This window comes from Pan troglodytes, chromosome 8 (assembly GCF_028858775.2).
Source record: "Pan troglodytes isolate AG18354 chromosome 8, NHGRI_mPanTro3-v2.0_pri, whole genome shotgun sequence".
NCBI lineage: Eukaryota > Metazoa > Chordata > Mammalia > Primates > Hominidae > Pan > Pan troglodytes.
The window spans coordinates 126,771,138-126,793,765 of record NC_072406.2 but is presented as its reverse complement, the minus strand read 5'-3'; the positions used below and the strand labels follow the sequence as shown (position 1 = coordinate 126,793,765).

The following is a 22,628-nucleotide window of genomic DNA, read 5'->3' as shown; positions in this document are numbered from 1 at the left end:
GATCCCCCTTCCCTCCCGCCACAACACACACACGGCGCTCCAGATGATCCATCTGTCCTATTGAAGATATCTACCACCCACTTCATCCTGAGGCAGGCTATTTTTGTTAGCTTTGTCTTGAAAATTCCTATATTGTAAGCTTTAAAGAATACATTGGTTTCCATCACAAAATGAAAAGCAAAGCACTTTGTTCTCCTGTTTCATACCTATTGCAGGGCTGTGCACAAAGAAATGCTCAATAAATGCTGATTGAATTGCCTTGATGCAGATCATGGTCTGTGCCACATTTTAGATTTTTCTGTGCACATTTTTACTGATGATTGCACATTTATAATCATAAAATGGATTATGAAAGGGGTAATATTCCCTGGAATCCAATATTTTCTGGAGCTGTTTTTTGCAAATCTGCATCCTCTTAGGTGAGGTTAATTACCAAATTTTCAAATTCTCTGTGGTATCCAAGGATGGCTGGAAGCCTTCTGTGAGTGCTGTTTGTTTTGTTGTGTTTGTTTTGTTTTCAAACTGCTTCTCTCCCTTTCCTTGACAGGGTAAGTAATAGCATTATGCTGTGTTACTGGAAATTTTAATCAATAAAATGTACCTGTCTTTAATTAGGATGCTAGGAAGTACTGCTGAGTTAGATCATTTAGTTAATGCAATGAGCTAAGAGGCTCAAGCATTTATGTGCACAGGGTCAATTTGAGTAAATTTGAGCCTAGATGGGCAGTTTTCATATTTTTTCCAAGATAACCTAAATGAAAGATTCATTTTAATGTCTGAAGTTCATAAATGTTTGGGAAAGCAGTTCTCCTGAAACAGACATAGAAATGAGGAAGACTAGCTTTGCTTTTAAGAAGTTCACAGTTCAGTGATTCCTTTTCTCTTTCATCTATGCCTGTGGCTCAGCTCTCACCTCCAGGTGGATGGGTACTACGAAAGCTATCCCTCCTGCTCTGACTTTCCGTGAGACCTAGAGCAGCATTCTCAGCTGCCAGCTGGACACCACTTCATGGATGTTCTGATGACCTCTTAAGCTTCTTATTATATCTGAAATTAGCTCATTGTTACCTCTTTCCACCAAAACTCATTGTCTTTCCTGTGTTTCTTATCTAAATGGCTCTACTTTTTTGCAGTCAGTCTCTAATCTTTGGGATTCTTTTTGATGCCTCCCCTTACATTGAAGGTTGATTTCAAGCTGGGCATGGCAGTGTGTACCTGTAGTCCTAGCTACCTATAAGGCTAAGGTGGGAGGATTCTGTGAGCTCTAGAGTTTGAGTCCAGCCTGGGCAACATAGCAAGACCCCATCTCTTAAAAACTAAATAAATAAATGAAAGAAAGAAAGATTGATTTCCCCCTTATCAAGTATCCATGTCCTTTTTCTTCTGGCCATTTTTCTCTTAGGGCTGTCTCCTATAAATAGTGCCCATCCTCAGTTTAGCTGGGAATATGAACCCATGTAAGAAAGGAATGGCCCAGTGGGTACTATTTGTGAGACAATCTTAGATCTTGTTTTCCTTATCTGCTAATATCCCTGTCTCACTCCACTTGTCCCTTGGTCATCAAACTTATCCATCTCTCCTCCCACCTCCACCTAGGCTGGGTGTTCTTTCCTTTCTTCCTCCTCTCAAATGCTGATGCATAATTGACTACTTCCCCATTTACAATTTTTTTTATTCAGTATTTGTAGAAACAGCTCTTCCAATGGATTCCCTCCCCCAAGCACTGCCCCCTTTCAATTTCATGCAACCTGAAGTCTGCCCATCCCCTAGTACTGCCTACCTTGAAGGACTCCCAACCATACCCCCTCCCAGTCAATGACATGGTGTCAACACTGGCATGCTTTGGGGCTCCAAAGGTAGACATTGCATTTGTTCTCATTTCCAAAATCTCATGGAATGGATGTTTACTGCAAAGTAATAGCACCCAGATGATGATTTCTAACACACTGGAGAGAAGTGATTATTTTTGCACTGGGATACATGCTAGAGGTAAAACTCAATGGGAGAATATGGATGAGTCTCAAAAACATGCTGAGTGAAAGAAGCTGGGTGAAAGGGTACATATTGGATGGTTCTATTTATATGAAGTTCTGGAATGTGCAAAAAATGATAGAAATGGGAACAGTGGCTATGGTGTGAGGGCAGGGATTGACTGGGAAGGAGCACAGAGGAACTTTCTGCAGTTCTGGAAGTGTTCTATATCTTGACAGACATGTGGTTTACATAGGTGAAAGCATTTGTTAAAACTCATCAAATTGTATACTTAAGATCTATGCTTTTTGCTGTATGTAAATTATACCTTAATTTAATCAAAGAAACAGAAAATTAATTCAAGGGGAAAAATTGTAGAGTAAAATGTGTAATAGTATCCTACTAGTGGTTAAAGAGAAAAGACTGTATGTGTAGGAATAAACAAAATAATATAATAGGGAGAGGAGCAGACATGCTCTTGTATTTGTTATTAGGAAACATTTGCTTTGGAAGTGCTACTAGTTAATATCATACACTGTTTTTGGGACTACATGGTCACTTTTGCAGTGGTTCACAGCAGATTAAAATCTGATTTTAGAAATGGGAAGGTATAGGTTTTCTCTGTGGAAACTTCCAATGCTTCTAAAAATCTTGCACCCCGCTACCTTCCCCCGGTACCCAAAATAAATCACAACTGTTTGGTTTAAACTTGGTGAGTAGGAGGGTTTAAATCACAGCTTTTGTAATAACTAATATGTGGATCCCAGACTGATAGCCTAAAGGCCATGGTAGGCCTGTGAACATGTTTTGTTCTGTTTTGCTGGAGGGTGGAGACGTGGAGAGTGGTGCTTTTTTCTTTTTATGAGTTGCAAATGTTTGAAACTTGGGAAATTTCCTATAAAAATGTGAACATCTGGCAATACCTGGCTGGCTTGGATTCTAAAACAGCAATAATTGCTTGGATCTGAGTACTGGCTCCTCCTTTTATAAAATTAAGATAAAATTTACTTTATATATATGCCACCATTCACAGTTATCTCAGGACCAATCTGCTGCCTCCATTAAAAAAAATTCTACTTTCAGTCCTATTTTAATTTGCAACCTCTGGATTAACATTTATGAAGCCCTTTCTATGTACCAGGAACTATCAAGGATATCAGGAACTATTTGATATATACATGAGGGAGATATTCTTGTATCTGTTTTACAGATGAAGTAACCAAGCTTCAATAAGAACCCAGCTGAGGTTGCTGAGCAGCAAGTAGCAAAACCAAGATTTGAACTAGGTTATTCTTACTTCCAGAGCCTAGATTTACTGACCATGTTGTTGTTTTTTTTTTACTTTTAACTTTAGTTTCATCTATCGTTGAGTAAAAATTTAGTACTTACCTCTGGTTGAGTTCTGATTAGTTTCTTTGTGATTTATTTTGGTAGAGTAATCCCTGGTCTCCAAACTCTATTGATTTTGCATCCCTAGCAGTAAAAAAGAAAAACAATGCATAATATATATGTATATTATTTATTGGTAAATAATAAACTTGTGCTATATTACCATTATCTACACTTTTAAACATATAGGTAAAGTCTTAAAGAATAAGAATATATATATGAAATCCAGAATTTTCTCTCCACACTGCAGAAAATTATGTTGTAGGTATTGCATACCCTGTCTTGGCAGCCAATAGATTCAGTGATGCCTGGACAATGATTCTGCCCAAAAGCATTTTCATATCAGAGACTGCCAATTTTGTGTCCAATACATTGTCCTTTCTAGATAAAGGATTCAGGAAAAAGGTCACCTGATTTGCCCACGCTATGGGAAGACAGCAGAAAGTTCTCCATTGTTAGAAAAGGTATTGTCTCTCTGTAGCCACATTTAAAAGACTGTATTCTAAAACCTTCTATAACTGTGAACTCCAAAATAGCCAAAGGCATCTTTTATTCCTATTAAGGCCTGGGATTCCCTTTTGGGAAGCTTAGGTTCTTTTCAAACATCTAATTTTGACTGTGGATTTAATGCAGAGAAAAGCAGTACCCTCCTGGGTCTCAGTTTCTCAGTCTGAGATGTGGGGGCTCCATCTCACAGGACTTCTGCTATGATTAACATATTTGTGGTTTTAAGTACTTGGAAAAAACAAGCGCTGAGAGAGGCTGTTAATATTGAATCAGTGTGAAATGTATTTGTGGATCCATGCCAACAGTTTTCCCAGAATTCTGGTACTCTAAAGAAAGAATGACACTTGAGTATGCTTTTAAAGGCTTGCTTTGTGCCTGCTCAAAGGTCATGCCATGTTATCTCTCTAAATAGAGTTGTTTATATGTGGAAGGATAGGTTTTTCTTTCTAAGAGCTTCTCCATGTCCTTTGACCTCCTTCCCATCAACTTGTGCGATCTGAGTGAAGCTTTTTTCTGGAGCATCCTCTGTTTGGAATGTTCTTTTCTGCCCTCCCCTAACCTCTTTATTCCCTTAGTTAGTTTGTCTTCAAGGCCCAGATGGAACACCAGTATCTTCACAATCCTAGCAGCACCAGGGTGACTTAATCTTTCCCTCTCATGCTCTTTCAAAAAATCAGAATGCAGCATGGAGGGAATGCAAGGGAGCACATTTGACACACCCCTTGTGGACTGAAAGCCTTGTGTGTGTGCGTGTCATCGTTGGGAATGCAATAGAAATACATAAAGTTGTTCATGTAAAATGTGAAACATACACCACATCTCTGTTCTGGAACATTTTTTTTTTTTTTGAGACAGAGTCTCGCTCTTTCGCCGAGGCCAGAGTGCAGTGGCGCTATCTCGGCTCACTGCAAGCTCCGCCTCCCGGGTTCACGCCATTCTCCTGCCTCAGCCTCCCGAATAGCTGGGACTACAAGCGCCTGCCACTGCGCCCGGCTAATTTTTTGTATTTTTAGTAGAGATGGGGTTTCACCATGTTAGCCAGGATGGTCTGGATCTCCTGACCTTGTGATCCGCCCGACTCGGCCTCCCAAAGTGTGGAACATTTTCTTTTATTACGAAAGAAACATTAGGCCGTGGCTCACACCTGTAATCCCGACACTTTGGGAGGCTGAGGTGAGCGGATCACCTGAGGCCAGGAGTTCGAGACCAGCCTGGCCAACATGGTGAAACCCCATCTCTACTAAAAATACAAAAATTAGCCAAGCATGGTGGCATACACCTGTAATCTCAGCCACTTGGGAGGCTGAGGCAGGAGAGTTGCTTGAACCCAGGAGGCAGAGGTTGCAGTGAGCCAAGATCGCACCACTGCACTCCAGCCTGGGTGACAACGAGATTCCGTCTCAAAAAAAAAAAAAAAAAATTTTTAAAAAGAGAAACATTAAAAAAAATTTAAAAGACAGAAAATTAAAAGAGATCATTAACCATATCCCCAAACTCTAAGCCAAACCCCCAAACTTTTACTGCTGTAACGATACACTGGCATGGTATTTACCAAGTTGCACTGTAGTTAGGCACACCCACGCCTGGTTTCCTGCTAATTCGTGTGCTGTTTGTGGGCCCCTACATTATTCATCATTAAGGCTGGTGACACCTGGCCCATCCTTTTGTACGCACTTAATGAATGTTTTAGTGGGCTCACAGTCTCAAAGAGTAGAGAAGGGCCTGGCACTGATTTTAAACCAGTCTCCTGTTCTATTCCTTATCTAGCTTACATTTCTTGTGACCATAAACTACAGGAGTTCTGTGAAGCTAAAGCTGAAGTCCACAGGTGAAACATCTCAAAAAAGGAAGCCAGTGAGCGAGAAGCCCTGACAATAGCATAATCAGAAAATAGATTATCTGGGGTATTGGAGATTTCCTAGTAAATTGACAGTGAACATGAGGTTTGCCAGAGTGAGTCAGAGCTTTTCAGTGTTGAGAGAGACAAATTATAAATACTTCAAATGGTGCCATTAGAAACGCTTCCCTCTGCATTTTTCCTCCTGGGAGAGCCACGGTGGGGAACCTGGAGCAGGCAGGCACCGTGCACCTGCTCCAAGGTCAGCAACTCCGTCAGGGGAGGTGCAGAGAAATGCTGATGCTGGTGTTTCTGGTTCTACGCTCAGCTATTTATCCCACCAGCAAGGACAGCCTGTCTCCTAATTACCAACCATGGGGACAGCTTGCTATGTCCACAGCTGGCCAGGGCCTCTCAGGCATGTGCCTGCCACTTAGTGCCTTCCAGTTCAGTGGCACTTAGCTATGCTCTAACCAGGAGGAATGATAATTATATCTTGCAGCTGTATATGTGGTATAGAAGTTCTTAGACACCATGGTATAGAATGTGTACATTTTCCTCTCCTAGCAGAGCATTAATAATGGCCAGAGTGTGTTTTGTCTTTGATATCTGCCTTTTCAAGTATTGGCTACTCTTTTCACAGTGACTTATAGAGAATTACCAAATGTTATTTACAAGGCATTGAGCACCAAGTATGTACAGAGCCTCATGTAAAGGAAACAGGGTGACAAAGGCAAGGCTCCTGCACTCCAGCAGCTTAGCAGCTGGCAGGGGAAATAAGACAGTCTATAGATAACCTTATTGCAAGGCAGGATTACAAATACCATGGGAGAGCTGCTATCTGGGGACAAGATTGAAAGAAATTGATTCTAGCCAGAGTGATTCTGGAAGCCTGTATGGAGGAGGTAATGTTTGAGCTGCATTTTTAAGCACAGGTCGATTTTCAGAAAGTTCCAATGGGAAGGAGGTTGAGGAATTTCAGGAAAAGCAAAAGAAGCAGGGGAAGGATGAAGAGATGTGTTGAGGGCATAGAGAAGGTTTGGCCGCTGACAAAGACTGCAGCCTGGTGGATTGTGATGTGTGGGCAGCAACTTAGTGCTCTGATTCTACGGAGGAGATTCATGGGAGAGTCTTGTCTAACATATGGAGTTTGAGCTCAGGGGGTGCCTGTGACCCCACTCTGAGCTGATCTTCATCTGTGGCTGCTTCCTTGAAGTCATTCCAAGCCTGCCTCTCATTCCTCTTTGGGAACGTTGCCTATGCAGAGTATTGTCAGAGAGTAATTTGAGACACTTGATGCCTGTTAAACTAATTATGATTCAGTCCTCAGAGTGCCATAGTGCTCTCAATCCTGAATGCTCAGCAGATTTTATGTAGTATCTGAATTATTAATGGAGAAGATATGGAAGAGGGTGTTTGGCTGCTTGTTCCATTTTGAGCAGGTCTTGGGCAAGTGGCATTACGGGAAGAGAAGCAGCTGCATGCAGAGGGATGGAGGAAGCAGGCCTTCCAGAGGAGACCTGCCCAGACCGGAGCATATGCCAGTATGCTCAGAAAATCACAGCCTGCTTTGGAGGGATGGGTAAGACCCTTTAAACATTGGGCTTTGCAGAGAAGATGCCCAGGGCTGACCATGCAGAAGGACTGAACTTTAGGACTTGCGGGGAGCAGGGAGCAGGGATAGCCGCTGCTGAGCAGGAGAACCTCAAATGGGCCGAGTCGTCGCTGTCTGGAAGTCCAATTGCACCCCTTTTTCAAAGCCTCCCCACTGAATCTGTTCTGTTTAGCAGCAAAGATCATCCTGACTTGTGAGCAACTGCAGGTGTTTTTGGAAGGCATGCTGAGCTCTTTTTGTTCTTTCATTTTGATTAAAAAGCAACAACAAAAATGAAAAGTCACCCCATTATCACTGATGGGGCCACAGGCTAACTGCAGAATATTTCCTTAGCAAACTAAATTCCAGAAATATTGGCGTCATAAGGTGGCAATTTGCTCTCTGAGAAAATTTTATTCTTTAGTGAGAAGCAAGTAGATCCTAGCAGATGATTTAAGCAGGGAGGGGATACTTGTCTGAGAAAAAAGACTTAAATCACTATATAGAATAAAGTCCATGTTCATTTGTGGAGAATCACTGTGACTGACGAAGAAAGAGCAGTAATTGAGGCATCTGTTCGCTGAGCACTGTGTAGCCCCAAAACGCCTGGCTTTGGGCTGGGGCTCATCACATCAGGTGTTTATTGAGCTCCTACAGCATGCAAAGGCTGGGTGTCCTCAGTGCCCCTTGGTGAATTTTCCCACTGATGGTTCATTTTCATAGTCTATCATAGAAGAGCTTGAGTAGGTACAGTGGAACTGCTTCTAGAAAGATTAGGAATTTCCTATCTGATGAGATACACAGGCCAGCAAAATCTTGGGCAGAAGTTCAACATTTGTAATTATCATTAGCTTTGTAATGTGGTGCATTGTGATATCATATCATAGAACCATAGAAACGGTCACAAAACCCACTGCACTCCTTTGTGATTGCTGTGACTGTAGTTTTATGTGGGCTGTGGCAGAAGGCAGCAGTGAAAGACCTGAATCCACTGGTGCTTCTTTAGGGTCTTCCCCAACTGTGCTTTCCTGGGTGAAGAGGTTGCTGTCAGGCAGATACCACTGCAAGTCTATTTTTAAGACTGGAGGCTTGGCCTCTGCTAGGTATTTAACTGGAGCCATGTGGAGGAGGGTAAGTGAAAAGCTCTGAGCACTTGGGGAGCGGAACTTAGTTCACAGGTGTCTGCAGTCACTGCTGCCAGCATCTGAACTCTCATCCCTCTCCACTGCCTGAGAATGGAGTCAGCCCCCTCACATTTATATGTAGTTCGGTTGTCTTTAAAAGCAAGCAACCATTTGTTTTTCTCATTAGCCGTCTTCATGATCCATATGTAGTTTGCTTTGCATCTTGACCTAAAAAAGTATCAAAATTCTTACGTATAATTCCGTTATTGAATAAGAATTTATTTTCTTTTCCTTTTCGCAGTCTCTTAGAAGACAGTTGCATCTTGAACTAAATATATGGATCTGTAAACTTGTAAAAAAAAAATTTAGGAGTGTTCTGTGCATGCTCTGCAGCTACAATGGCTAAGCACTGAGGTAGAGTTAATGCAGTGGAAATAGTTTTTGTGGGCAATGCTTGATGAGTTTAGGGACCAAGAAAGCTGAACAGCTTTGTTATGGAAGAGTTACCTTCTCTCCAGGTCAGGAAGATGCTGGGTTTGAAGGAAAGAGTCTCTTTTCTGTCCAAAGTCTATGTTTGTGCGTTGTTACTGTGTTCCAGAGCCTGCCTTCAAAGTGGCTGTATCATGTTCCTCTATATAAACACATCTATATTTCACCAAAAGACCATGTAAGCACATATAAGCAAGTAGCTGCTCAGGTTCTCAGTTTGCAAAGAGCAGAGCTCCAGGAAACCCAGCAAGAAAGAATTAACAGTGAAAGGCAGGGGTTCCCACACTACGATGTTTATTACAAAACACTCTAGAAGAACCTGGTAGGGCTGAGGTGGCCCTCGGGGATCTCCATCTTAAACAAATTGGCCCAGAAATCACATTTTGGGAAATACGGGGTTTTTTTTTTTTTGATGGATGAATGCCACTTTTTTTTTCCAGTTGTATTTCTTTTCTTTTCTTTTTTAAAATTTCAATAGTTTTGGAGGGAACAGGTGATGTTTGATGACATGGGTAAGTTCTGTAGTGGTGCTTTCTGAGATTTTGGTGCACCCATCACCCGAGCAGTGTACACTGCACCTAATGTGTAGTCTTTTATCCCTTACCCTCATTTTGAGAAACATTGATAGAACATCTTACATTGTATATCTGAAGGTTCCTCAAAATAGGCAAACAGGGAAAAGAACACATACAGATTGTTTGACCTGCTTTGTAAACTGTTTTTAGAGGAAGACTTTGGAGGTTGGTGTTGGGCTTAATTCCCAGAATTTTGGAGCAGAAATTTTGAGGTGTGACTTCGGTAGTGGTAGAAGTCCCATGTTCCCACTTTCCCCAAGTCCACCTCAGTCTGAGTGCCTCTAGACAGCGTCTGTTTCTTCCATTCCCACCGTGCTTCGCATTGGCATAGAATAATTCTAGCAAATTGGAATTCTCAGGTTCTTGAATTGTGTTGCCAATAGATTAGGAACTTGTAACAAAATAAGCAAGAATTTCCTTTCTCTGCTTCATCTGCCTGGGGCCTTTGTGGAAGGACCTGACTATTGGATAGGAAGAGTCAGCATGGGAGGCAGAAGACCTGGCTCCACCCTAGGCTCTCTGCATTGTCCTGAGAAAGTCACATCTTCTCTGAGACTCACCTTCCTCATCTTAAAGGCTGGCGTAGATCAGTGCTTCCTGAGTGCTGGCACTAGTCTGGGAGAACGTTTAGAAATGTAAATGATGAGTTAATGGGTGCAGCACACCAACATGGCACATGTATGCATATGTAACAAACCTGCACATTGTGCACATGTATCCTAGAACTTAAAGTATAAAAAAAGAAAAGAAATGTAAGTTCCTGACCTTTACGTGCAAGAATCCCATATATATATATTGTATTTTTCAAAAGTTCTACAGATTTTTTGTTTTGAGACAGAGTCTTGCCTGGTCCTAGGAGTACAGTGGCACAATTGTAGCTCACTGCAACCTCAAACTCCTGGGCTCAACCAATCCTCCTGCCTCAGCCTCCCGAGTAGCTGGGACTACAGATGCATGACACCACACTTGGCCAATGTTTTAATTTTTTTTTTTTTTCTGTAGAGACAGAGTCTTGCTATGTTGCCAGGGCTGGTCTCGAAGTGGCCTCAAGCAATCCTCCCACCTCAGCCTCCCAAAGTGCTAGGATTACAGACGTGAGCAACCGCACCTGCAGATTGTTCTTATGCACAGCAATATTTGGGAACTACTGGACTAGATTACCTTTGATGGCCTTGTCAGCTCTATAATTCTATTCTAGGGTTTTAATGAAAAGGAATTTATATTAGAACATAATAGCCCAATGACAGGAGAAGGAGTGTGAGTTTATTCATTTTGACCTGGGACTTTTGTATGGTTGTAGACGGTCACATATTGTACTGCATCTTACTGTGTGGATGTTAAAGAGTAAATGATAATTACTGGGGTTGTCCTTTTTATATCAATACACTAATTCCATGAAGGTCCTTCTAGCTTGTAACTTTGTGTAAAGCTGAAGCTACCTACATGTTAATTCTGTCTCCATCATATGATTCTGCCATCACAGAAAACCCATGAAACATTAAGACAGTAAACATTGGCTTAATGGAATGAGGCAGAAGGATTTTCCTGGTACTGAGGGGAGGGGTCCCCTTCTAGAAAATGGAAAGGAAATGATTGTTTACTATGGCTGAGAGCTGGATTTGTCACGAATTGAAGCTGAGGATCTTTATCGAGCCTTCCCCACCTCCACCTGTGAGATCTGAAATACTGGAAAACTTGGAATTATTACCCTGGGATTTTTCTTATAGACATTTTTAGATTATATAAAATATGTGTATATATCCCTAGCCCTATTCTCAGTACTCTTACCAGATGATACTGAATATTCTAGGAGTATTTGCAGGAGAATTCTTTTAGATATTGCAGCTATATTCTTTCTCTTATTCTGGATATTAATCTGATTTTCAAATATGCATTCATGTCTGAGACTGAAAGTCTCGAGTTCCTGGTAGTGGCTGTTTTTATACCTAGTCATCTGACTGAAAATATGGTGCCCTAAGCTCTTGAGGGTAATCACTTAAATACATCTCCCTTAATCTTCTTTGCTGGGCAGTGAGAAAAGGAGACAGTAAGGAGCCAGGGGAACAGAGAGAATTGTGGGGCAGCACTGCTCCTTGGGCCCCCACTCCCCATTTCTCATTGCTTGGAAATCCATGCCAAGATGCCTGCCTTCCTTGGTCTAAAGTGTCTGGGGAAATTGTGCAGCTCTGAGAAAAGCAAAGTCACCTCATCTGAGAGAACCAGTGCCAGGGGCTCGAACAGAAAGAGACTGATTGTTGAGGACCGGAGGGTCTCTGGGACCTCCTTCACCGCTCATAGGCGTGCCACTATCACTCATTTGCTGTATCTCTGTCCCAAGGACTACTGCCCACGTGGGCGTGTATGTAACAGCGTTGATCCTTTTGGTAAGTAAAATAACCCTCTCTGGACATGGTTTTGTGTTTTGTGATTGGCATAATTAAGAGAGTACTATCCAGATCATTCTTCTGTAATGTGTTCTTCAAAGGAAACACTATCCTTAATATATAATTAATGGGGGTGAGGGTGGGAGAGATGGAGAATGTAACATAAGTATAGCTACGGAGCTAAATCCCGAGGATATTTTTGTCCAGGATTTTATGATCTTCAGTAACAAATGTATCTCTTTCCAAACTTGGTATGAATAATTGTCAGTAATAGGAAGTATGATGGAAAAGAAAGATCTCTATCTGTAGATGTTATTATTCCATATGACAAAGGATGAATGGAAAGGAAATATTCAAGGAGGGAGATGGAGGCTAGCAAAAGATAAGTAAAGTTGAGGTCCAAATTGTGTCACTGTGTAGGGAGGGCTCGTCTTGTGAAATGTTCTAAAAAAAAATAAAATAAAAAGAAAGTGTTTTAATATTGAGAGAACTTGTTGAGGCTTCTTTTCAGTGAAGCTCATTAAAACGTGTCACTCATCCCTCTGCCTGGGAAAGAGGTGGAGAAGGCCCACTCTGAGGATAGAGTTATTGCACTTGGGAGTTTTCAGACTTTGAAGTTATCATGGTGCCTTTGTTAATGAAGATGATACCTACCCAACTGCTCACACCTTGTCAAAGTCAGACCTAGAATTGGTACAGGAAGCAGAAGGTGATTAACCATGGTCCCTACGAATGTATGAAGTTAAGTCAAATAAGCCAGGAAGCATAACACATTCCTCATCATTCTTGGACAGCCAGAATTGAATTGGATTCAGTTTAGCTGAAGTACTGGAGTTAAGATGTTCTGTTTTGATGATAGACTGGATTAAGAAAATGTGGCACATATACACCATGGAATACTATGCAGCCATAAAAAATGATGAGTTCATGTCCTTTGTAGGGACATGGATGAAATTGGAAATCATCATTCTCAGTAAACTATCGCAAGAACAAAAAACCAAACACCGCATATTCTCACTCATAGGTGGGAATTGAACAATGAGATCACATGGACACAGGAAGGGGAATATCACACTCTGGGGACTGTGGTGGGGTCGGGGGAGGGGGGAGCGATAGCATTGGGAGATATACCTAATGCTAGATGACGAGTTAGTGGGTGCAGCGCACCAGCATGGCACATGTATACATATGTAACTAACCTGCACAATGTGCACATGTACCCTAAAACTTAAAGTATAATAAAAAAAAAGATGTTCTGTTTTGTTGCAATCAGCTTTCAACAGCTTTATTGAGTTATAATTCATATGCTGTAAAATTCATCCATTTAAAGTCTATAGTTCAGCGAGTTTTAGTATGCAACTGATATGTTACATATATATTTTCATTGCCTCAAAAAGAAACCCTGTACCCTTTAGCTATCGCCTCCCCATCCCAACCTCTTCATCCCCATCTCTCAGCCTTAAGAAATCAAAATCTACTTTCTGCCTCTTAGATTTCCCTATTCTGGATATTTCATGTGAATGGAATTTATAATCTGTGGTCTTTCGTTTATGGCTTCTTTCACTTAGCATGTTTTCAGGGTTCACCCATGTTGCAGCACGTGTCAGTACTTTATTCCTTGTTATGGCCAAATACTATTTCACCGTATAGATATTCCACAATTTGTTTCTGCTTACACCAGCTGATGGAAATTTGGGATGTTTCCAACTTTTGGATTTTATGAATAATGCCTCTATGCATATCCATATACAAGGTTTTTTTTTTCTTTTTTCATGTCAGATGGGTAATGTGCCAATGTCATAACAAGGTTCGAGGGTGGCTCACCTCACACACGCATGTGTGAACACATCAAAAGGATCATCATATACAGGTTTTTATGTGGACATATGATATGTTCAGGGTTCTTGGGTATATACCTAGGAGTGGAGTTTCTGGGTCATATAATAACTCTATGTCTAACCTTCTGAAGGACTTCTAGATTATTTCACAAAGCAGTTACTCCATTTTACATTCCCACCAGCAGCATATTAAGGTCCCAGTTCCTCCACATCCTTGCTAACACTTGCTATTATCTGCCTTTTTTTTTTTTTTTTTTTTTTTTTTTGTGACGGAGTTTTGCTTTATTGCCCAGGCTGGAGTGCAATGGCGTGATCTCGGCTCACTGCAACCTCTGCCTCCTGAGTTCAAATGATTCTCCTGCCTCAGCCTCCCAAGTAGTTTGCATTACAGGCATGTGCCACCACACCTGGCTAATTTTGTATTTTTAGTAGAGATGGGGTTTCACCATGTTGGCCAGGCTCGTCTGGAACTCCTGACCTCAGGTGACCTGCCTGCCTCCACCTCCCAAAGTGCTGGGATTATAGGCATGAGCCACCGCGCCCGGCCTTATCTGACTTTTTTATTCTAGCCATCCTAGTGGGTGTGAAGCGGTATCTCACTGTGCCTATACAGAGCTTTGGCTGGGACAGAGAGGGCTGACAAGCAGATCAGTGCTCAGGCAAGACAGGATACTGGCTTCAACAGCTGCTGATGGTGACAGCTCCTTGTCTCTTACTCTTAACAGTCTTCTCTTCATGATTCCAGGCACATTCCTTTTTAGGGGAGCAGGGAGCGGGGATGAAGAAGCCATGCCTTCTGCCCAGTCCCCTTACAAGCTCTGCTAAGACGACTTTGTTCAGAACCAGCTGAGTATGCCTATTGTAGCAAATGACACCTCCCTCAAAAATCAGATCCACATACTAGTGGATACCTAGAATCCCTTTACTGAGGAAAAAATGTTTTATTCCACAAATAGGAATAAAAATGAAACATGTAGATTTCTGCTGGAGCTAACACTTCATTCTGAATGACTTCGATGCTTCTATGGAATGTTTCTACTCAAAGAGACTCAAATCAGATATTTTTGGAAAGAGCCACTGTTGCTCTTGAAAGAGATAAGATCTGTTGGGAGGAGAAGGCAGGAAGGCAAGGGGAAGCCAGGTAAACTGTAGTTTAATGAAAGCATGCTGGATAATGACTTATTAGCAGATTCCCTCATGAGGGAACAAGAGAATTAACAGTATCCAAGAGAGTTCTGGATACAGGAAAGGTAATCATCATTGGGATATCCATATCTTAGTGGAGGCAGATAAGGAAATCTGGGAGATTAGTTAAGTGTGGCTTTGAGGTTGGACATTCCAGAATTTGACTCCCAGCTCTTCTACTCACTAAATGTGTTACTTTGGGAAGTTAGTGATTCCAAGTGCGTTTCTCTGTCCCTAAGGTAGGCAGGGAATGCATACCTTATAGGATTGCTTTGAGCAGGCCTATCCCTAGAGTAGATGGGGCCCTGGGCAGATTTTTTTTGTAGGGCTCCTGTCTATATAAACAATTTGAGTCACCCAAAGCAGTGTGTCAACAGCTCAATCTGTTTCAGTCTTGGGAAAGAAATGCCACACCAGCCTGAGGAAGTGATTGCTTGCTAGGCTTGTCCCCTAGAATGGAGCCAGCTCCAGGGCCCCAAGAAACCCATTGGCATGACTCCTGGGGCTCCTTGGGGCACCTGGCCAACCCCTTGCACAGTATGGGAGGGATGCAGAGGATCACTAGAGAGATCTGTGAAGAGGAGTCTCAGATTCCCCATCCAGACAGCACTGCTGGCCCCAGCGATCCGAGGTACCAGAGCACACTTAGACATTTTTGAGGAAGGAATGGGGTTAGGGCAGGGGCCCTGCTTGCGTGTGTCTAAGGACAGTATTGATTATGAGAACTAAATGAGAACCTGGCTGGGCATGGTGGTGTGGGCCTATAGTACCAGCTACTTGAGAGGCTGAGGCAGGAGGATCACTTGGGCCTAGGAGTTCAAGACCAGCCTGGGCAAACTTGCAAGACCCTATCTCAATTTTAAAAATTGTAAAAAAAGATAAAAATAAATTTAAAGAATGAGAACGTGCATATCAAAGTGTTTGGTATAGTGGCACACAAAAGCATCCACTAAATGTTAATTTCAGTAATAATAATAGAATTGCAATATAGTCAGCATTAGTCATTTTTGACAGTCTCTACGGAGGCTGAATTAAAAAAATAAAAGAAGAAAAAATTGTTTATTATTGTTAAAAATAATTTCTATTGTTTGCCTTCCATGCTGTGAAACAATAGAGGCCCAGAACTATAGATGCTGCACAGGACGTGGGATTCCCAGAAAGCCACTGTGTGCTCAGAGCATCCTGTTTAGGACAGGTGCTTGGAGGAAGTGCGCCCTCCTGCAGCCATGCATGTTCCTGTGCTACGAAGCCCCAGAGTGTTCAGGAGCAGCTCCTGGCAGGGTGCTTGGGAATATTTGGCAAAGGTCTCCTCCAGCTGCCAGAAAGATCTCACGATGCTGCAGCTTCCTGTTGTTGTCTGGTGCTCAATCCCTGCTTTGAGTTGTGCTGGACTCCATGATTTTCCAAGTGTCCCCATGCGTATGTGTCCTTTGTAAAGCTCAAAACAACCCTTGGATGTTGCAAGGGAAGAAATTATTTTCCCCCACTTAACAACAGCAATGAGTTAGCAAGAAGATGGGAAAAGTGGGCAAAACAAATATATCAGTGAACATACAAAATAGCTTCCGCAAAAATATATCAGTGGGCATATATCAGTGAAATAGATCTGTGAATATACAAAATAGCTTCTGCAAAAATATATCAGTGAGCATATATCAGTGAAATAGATCAGTAAACGTACGAAACAGCCTCTGCAGCTTCTGACTGTAGATGTAGTACTGTTCTTGAAGAACGGCTGTCATTCATTGAGGGCCTACTATATCTCAAACATTGTGATAAGTGTCTTTTTTTGTTTGGTTTTGTTTTTGAGACGGGGCCTCCCTCTGTCTCTGAGGCTGGAGTGCAGTGGTGAGAACAGGGCTCACTTCAGCCTTCACCTCTTGAGCTCAAGTGATCTTCTTGCCTCAGCCTCCCATGTAGCTGGAACCACAGGCGCATGCTACCATGCCTGGCTAATTCTTTGATTTTTTTTTTAGAGACAGGGTCTCACTTTGTTGCCCAGGCTGGTTTAAAACTCCTGACCTCCAACAGTCCTCCTGCTTTGGCTTCCCAAAGTGTTGAGATTACAGGCGCAAGCCACCATACCTCGCCTGTGCCAAGTATTTCATGATTTTTCCATGTTTGATATTCTCAATAACTCAGCAAAGCAGGAATTACTTTTATCTCATTTTTCAGAGAAGGAAACTGGGGCATATGCAGTTAAGAGACCTGCCAAAGGTCACATAAGTACTGGATTTGGGCTTAGGTCTGCCTGACACCCAGGTTCGTGGTCTCAACCATGATGTCACTCTGCCTCAGCCTGAGGAGCATAAGAGTGGGTCATTCATGAGGTACGCTGAACACTGGCACAACTAAAGTTTGTAAATAATATTGCTAATTATGTACTTCAGCAGCTCAAATTTGAAGACTCCCATAAAGTAAATTGCTGTTGCCAGGAAAATTAGCTAAGATTTCCTTCCTCTAGCTCATAAATACAAGCGGTCTGTATGGAATGTTCCCTTACTCTCCTGTAGGAAATTAGAGTGAAGTTTTTGAACCTGTGTTTCTTTCTGTCCTTTGGAGCTTTTGGGTCTCATACAAACGAAAGAACATATTTAGGGCAATTACCTTCTTGACAAACAAACAAGAGACTGGCACTATTATCAAAAGCCCCAAGGATACCTGGAGAGGATTCAGTGATTATGTTGTCAGCTGAGTCCAAATCCTAAAGCAGAATGTTCTGGACTGGAGAGCAGGGACCAAAGTAGACTTGGCAGTCCCCTCCCTGGAAAAGCAGTTCATATCCCAGAAGAGAGAAAGGTGGTTCATGTCTGATTCAGGCACCTGCTGAGACCTTTCTGTTACGTGCAGCACACCAGGGGTTGTCTTCACTCGGAATGGTCTCCCAAGACCCAGATACTCAGAGTATCACGTAAGTGAGAGAGCCTCTTGGGTACATTATTGTTTCTTAAAGCAATACCAACCTGTTTTCAAACTAAGCAGAACATATAACACTATAATATTTTTCTTTTAGTGTGCCCTTCTTACCCCATTCACTAATCCACAACCCCAGACCTGTATGTCAGAGGGCTAGGGGAAGCGTCTTGGGTATAGTAGGCCATAGGCCCCAAATGGCTTTGTTGTCAAAAAGACAGCGTATTCTTCAAGATGCTGTGGAGCTTTTCTATAGCATCTTCCTGGTGACATTGAGAGTCTGTGTCAGGGAAAAGGTTTTAATTCTCTGCAAACCCTGAAACTCAGCTGTGAAGGCCCTCTATTACATTTGAGAGAAGTGTTTGAGCTAGCCATGAAAAATACATCCTGGGAAAGTTGGTAAGAAGGACCAGCATGTGGTTCCTGCCCTCAGACCTGCTCTCCTGACTGATGGCTTTGACTAGGCTACTTTGAGAGGCAAAGTAGTGACCGGCGTCTGCTGCTGGCAAGGAGACACACTGTGTTGTGGCCTCCTGTTCCTCCAGCATGCTGGGTCCCCAGGGCCTCATCCAGTTTGTTGATGGGATATGGTTCCCCCCAAACAGCAGTCTTACTTTAACTTTTGTTCTCCTGAGGATGGAGATGATAGGTGGTGGCCAGTTACTTCTACATCTTGCAAGGGCATGAATGGAAAGGGATTTGAGGTTTCAGCTATTTGGGAAAGCATTAGATAGTTTGCATTTTTTTTTTATTTATAGTTACCAATAACCCCTGTTCAATTCCCTAGGCTTCTCATTCCATTAGTTTAATCATATTTCCCAGAATCATACGTTTCAAGCTCTTGACGGTTAAGCCTTTCTATCACGTCCCACTCTTAACCCCCAAACACCCGCATCAGTCTTCTTTGTCACAGATGTTTGAAGGACGCTTTCACGTTGGGCCTCTCTTTGTATGTGCAATTCTGCTGCCTGGCATAGTCTCCCCAGTTTCTCTGAGGCCCAGCAGGCTGCAGGTTAAGCTTTTCCTCCTCTGGGCAGGCCTGATCTTACCTCTTGCCTCGTCCTCCTCTGTGTTTTCATAGCATCCTCTGCACATCTTTGTTCAAGTTGCCTGTTTATAAGCTTCTCCCTTTTCATCACTGAGGTCCTCTCTGAGGGCAAGGAGAGAGCTGTGCTCTTATTTTTATTCCATTATAGTACCTGGCATGGAAAAAAAGCTGTGAGTGATGAGTAAATGAATGAGTGAATGTTCACAGAAATCAAATCACTATGTTCGAAGAATACAATTCGGCATTAAATTGTCCCCCTGCCTTCAAGTAGCTGAGGCCAGGAGAAGCTGCAAAGCAAACTGGTTGCAAATTCAGGGTTATGGGGTCAGACCTCGCTGCCAAGTTCAAAGTCCAGCTCTGCTCTTTGCAGTTCTGTGACCTGGGCAAGTTACTTAATATATCCGAGCCTTAGTTTTCTCGTATATAAAATGTGGATAATACTACCCACATTGCAGCGGTATTATGAGCCCTAAGAGAAAATACGTATTTTAGAAATGCTGGCATTTAGTTGGAGCTCAATAAATTCTTCCCCCTCTTCTTCTCACCCAAATGTGTGAGAAGTTGAATAATTGTCTAGATAACAAATACAATTAGTTTTCAAAGGAAAGAAATATCACTGATGGGAAAGAGAAAGTAGGATTTGCGATTTGAGCTGTAAAATAGATATGATTTACCCAAAATACGAGTAAAAGGAAAATAGCCCAATGATCTGAGAGTGGAAAGAAAAAGGTAGAAGTAAGACACTTTTCACCTAGTTCCACTGGCTGAATCTACTTCGTCCAGCTTTTTTTTTGTTTTATTTATGGTTGCTTTTTGTTTTGTTTCTTTATTTTATTTTTAGTCCTAGGAATGTGGGCAAGTAACTATTTTCACATGAAATGTTCCCATGTAAATTACTTCCTTGAGTGAGTAAATATGCTGCAATGCCCCATTCGTTTTAATTAAATGTACTTAAAAACTAATCTTATTTAAAGTCAGAGGGTAAAGCAGTCTGTTTAAGTTTATTGTTTGGCATTGTTTTAATCCAGGCTTTAAACAAATTTGAATCTTACTAAGAGTGGCTTACTTTCAAAGAAATCCCTGATTTCCCATCCTTTGATCCTAATGATTCTGGGGCATGACCCAGAGCTGATTATTATGGATGGACTCCTGTTAACTTGGCAAATTAGCCATGGACCTGTGACGGCCATGGGTACAAGACAAAGCTGCTAACAGAAAGGGAATATGGATTGTGTGGAGGCTGGGCACAGTGGCTCACGCCTGTAATCCCAGCACTTTGAGAGGCCGAGATGGGTGAATCACGAGGTCAGGAGGTCGAGACCAGCCTGGCCAACATAGTGAAACCCCATCTCTACTAAAAAATACAAAAATTAGCCTGGCATGGTGGTGGGCGCCTGTAGTCCCAGCTACTCAGGAGGCTGAGGCTGGAGAATTGCTTGGACCTGGAAGGCAGAGGTTGCAGTGAGCCGAGATAGCACTACTGCACTCCAGCCTGGACAACAAAGTGAGACTTTGTCTCAAAAAAAAAAAAAAGAAAGAAAAAAAAGAGGGGGGATATGGATTGTGTGTTACTCCTTGGAGTGGACAGGTGGCCAGCACAGGCTTGATTTGTCTATGGACTACAAGACGAAGGCTATCAGTAGGAAGGTAATATAAGGTGAATACGTGGTCAGCAGATGGGTGATTCTGTCCCTGGGGTGGAAGATGAAGGCTGCCAACAGGAAGGAAGCATAGTCTGTGTGCTGTTTGTTAGGGTGTGTAGAGGTAGCCAGCAGGAAGATTCCTTTCTCAATCTCAGAAAGCAGCACACCCAGAATATACTAGAGAAACCCTTTGCAGAATCAGGATTTAAGTATGTCAGGATTTTAGATAGACTATGATATGATATGCACGAGGATTCTAGATATTCCTCAAAGGTAGAAATAAACCTTTGATATCAACACCTTTATTTATTTATTTATTTATTTATTTATTTATTTATTTATTTATTTTGACAGAGTCTTGCTCTGTCACCCAGGCTGGAGCACACTGGTGTGATCTTGGCTCACTGCAGCCTCTGCCTCCCGGGTTCCAGCGATTCTCTGTGCCTCAGCCTTCTGGGTGGCTAGGATTACAGGCATGCACCACCATGCCTGGCTAATATTTTTGTATTTTTAGTAGAGATGGGGTTTCACCATGTTGGCCAAAGCTGGTCTTGAACTCCTGACCTCAAATGACCTGCCCGCCTCGGCCTCCCAAAGCACTGGGGTTATAGGTGTGAGCCACCATGCCCAGCCAACACCTTATTTTTGTAGGAAGTAAGAGACTGAGGTCCAGAGAAGTAAATGACTTTCCTAAGGTCTATGGTATAATTAGAGGGTAGTGTTAGATTAAGACCCTAGCTCTCCTCTCTCCCTGTTTGATATTACATGAGAAGACCAAAGGATTATTAATTTTTTTTTTAAGTTTAGTTGGACATTCAGCTCGGGTGAAACTTTCCTGTGGAGTCTCTCCAGACCTCTCCTCTTTTGGGCTCTGCTGTGTACCACACAAATGCCCATCCAAGCACCTCTATGCTTGGCTATTTGTATCTGTTTGTTTCCATGTCTCCCTACCAGGTAGTAAGTGCCTTAGTGGCAGGACAGTTGTTTCTGTGGTTTCTTCAGACTATAACACAGTGCTTGGTAAGTAAAGGTACTTCATACATTTTAAAATCGAGATGTAATGTAGTACACCATAACATTCACCACTTTAACATGTACGAGCCTGTGCATTTTAGTAGAAACACGAAGTTGTGCAACCATCCCACTATCTAATTCCAGAGCATTTTTATCAGCCCAGAAAGAAACCTTGTGCCCGTTAGAAAACATCCCCGATGACTCACATTCCTCAGCTGCTGGCAACGACTTATCTCCTTTAGGTGTTTGTGGGTTTTCCTATTCCAGACATTTCATCTGACTGGAATCATGTAACCTGTGATTTTTGTGTCTAGCTTCTTCTACTTAGTATAATGTTTTTAAGGCTCATCGAGGCGGTAGCATTTATCAATACCGTATTCCTTCTTATGGCTGAATAGTATCCCATTGTAGGGATATATCACATTTTCTTTATCTTTTCGTCAGCCGATGGTCATTTGTGTTGTTCCTGCTTTCTGGCTATTATGAATAATGCTGCTATGAACACTTGTTACATGTTTTTGTGTGAACATGTTTTCAGTCCCCTTGGGTATATACCTAGGAATGGAAATCCTGGGTCATAGGATAGTTCTCCGTTTAACTTTTTGAGAAACTGTCAAACTGTTTTCTACAGTGGCTATACTATTTTACATTCCCATCACTTACTACAATTTCAAATTAAATTAAAGCTATTCCCTCAAAGTGAAATAACCAGTTTTCCCATATGTACACAAATCCTATATGTACATTCATGTCTATTTACATCCTATATCTTAATCTTCAAAACTGCTTATATCTTTACAACATAAAGGTCTGCAAACATTATATAAAGAAAGTTGGGGCCTTTACTTTGAGAAATCATTTAGCTGGCTTTTAAATTCACTTTCTGTAAGTGCCTTACTGTGGCCCCCCCCAGTTTTGTTTGTTTGCTGTGTAGAAGTCTTTCCTCGTCCAAGTTCTGTGGCCATAGATAACAACCAAAATTAATCAGAGGACATCAGAGACATTATGACTCACAGAGCCCAGAAAAACCTAGCTCACAAAGGTTTGTCTGCAGCCCAAGTGGAGAGGGAGAATTCTCATAACATAGAGTAGGATCTCCTGGGATAAAGATGAGCTG

General features: G+C 42.1%; 1 protein-coding gene and 1 non-coding gene across 13 annotated transcripts in view; one reads left to right on the top strand and one right to left on the bottom strand.

Annotated features, from left to right (window-relative positions):
- The window catches only part of ABLIM1 (actin binding LIM protein 1), a 336,688-nt gene that overhangs the window by 98,246 nt on the left and 215,814 nt on the right, over positions 1–22,628 (top strand). For 2 of the 12 annotated variants that reach the window (XM_054659925.2, XM_054659926.2), the window contains exon 1: positions 11,612–11,870. The exons of 9 other annotated variants lie outside the window; for them this stretch is intronic. In XM_054659925.2, coding sequence (XP_054515900.1) covers positions 11,627–11,870 — 244 coding nt within the window. In that variant the 5' untranslated portion in view covers positions 11,612–11,626. Of the gene's footprint in view, positions 1–8,223; positions 8,430–11,611; positions 11,871–22,628 lie in introns of those variants that run through there. One more of the 12 variants, XM_063782135.1, reaches the window with a different exon arrangement.
- LOC112204703 (small nucleolar RNA U13) lies at positions 13,644–13,743 on the bottom strand. The gene has a single exon (XR_002938370.3). It is a non-coding gene; the product is annotated as a small nucleolar RNA U13 (small nucleolar RNA).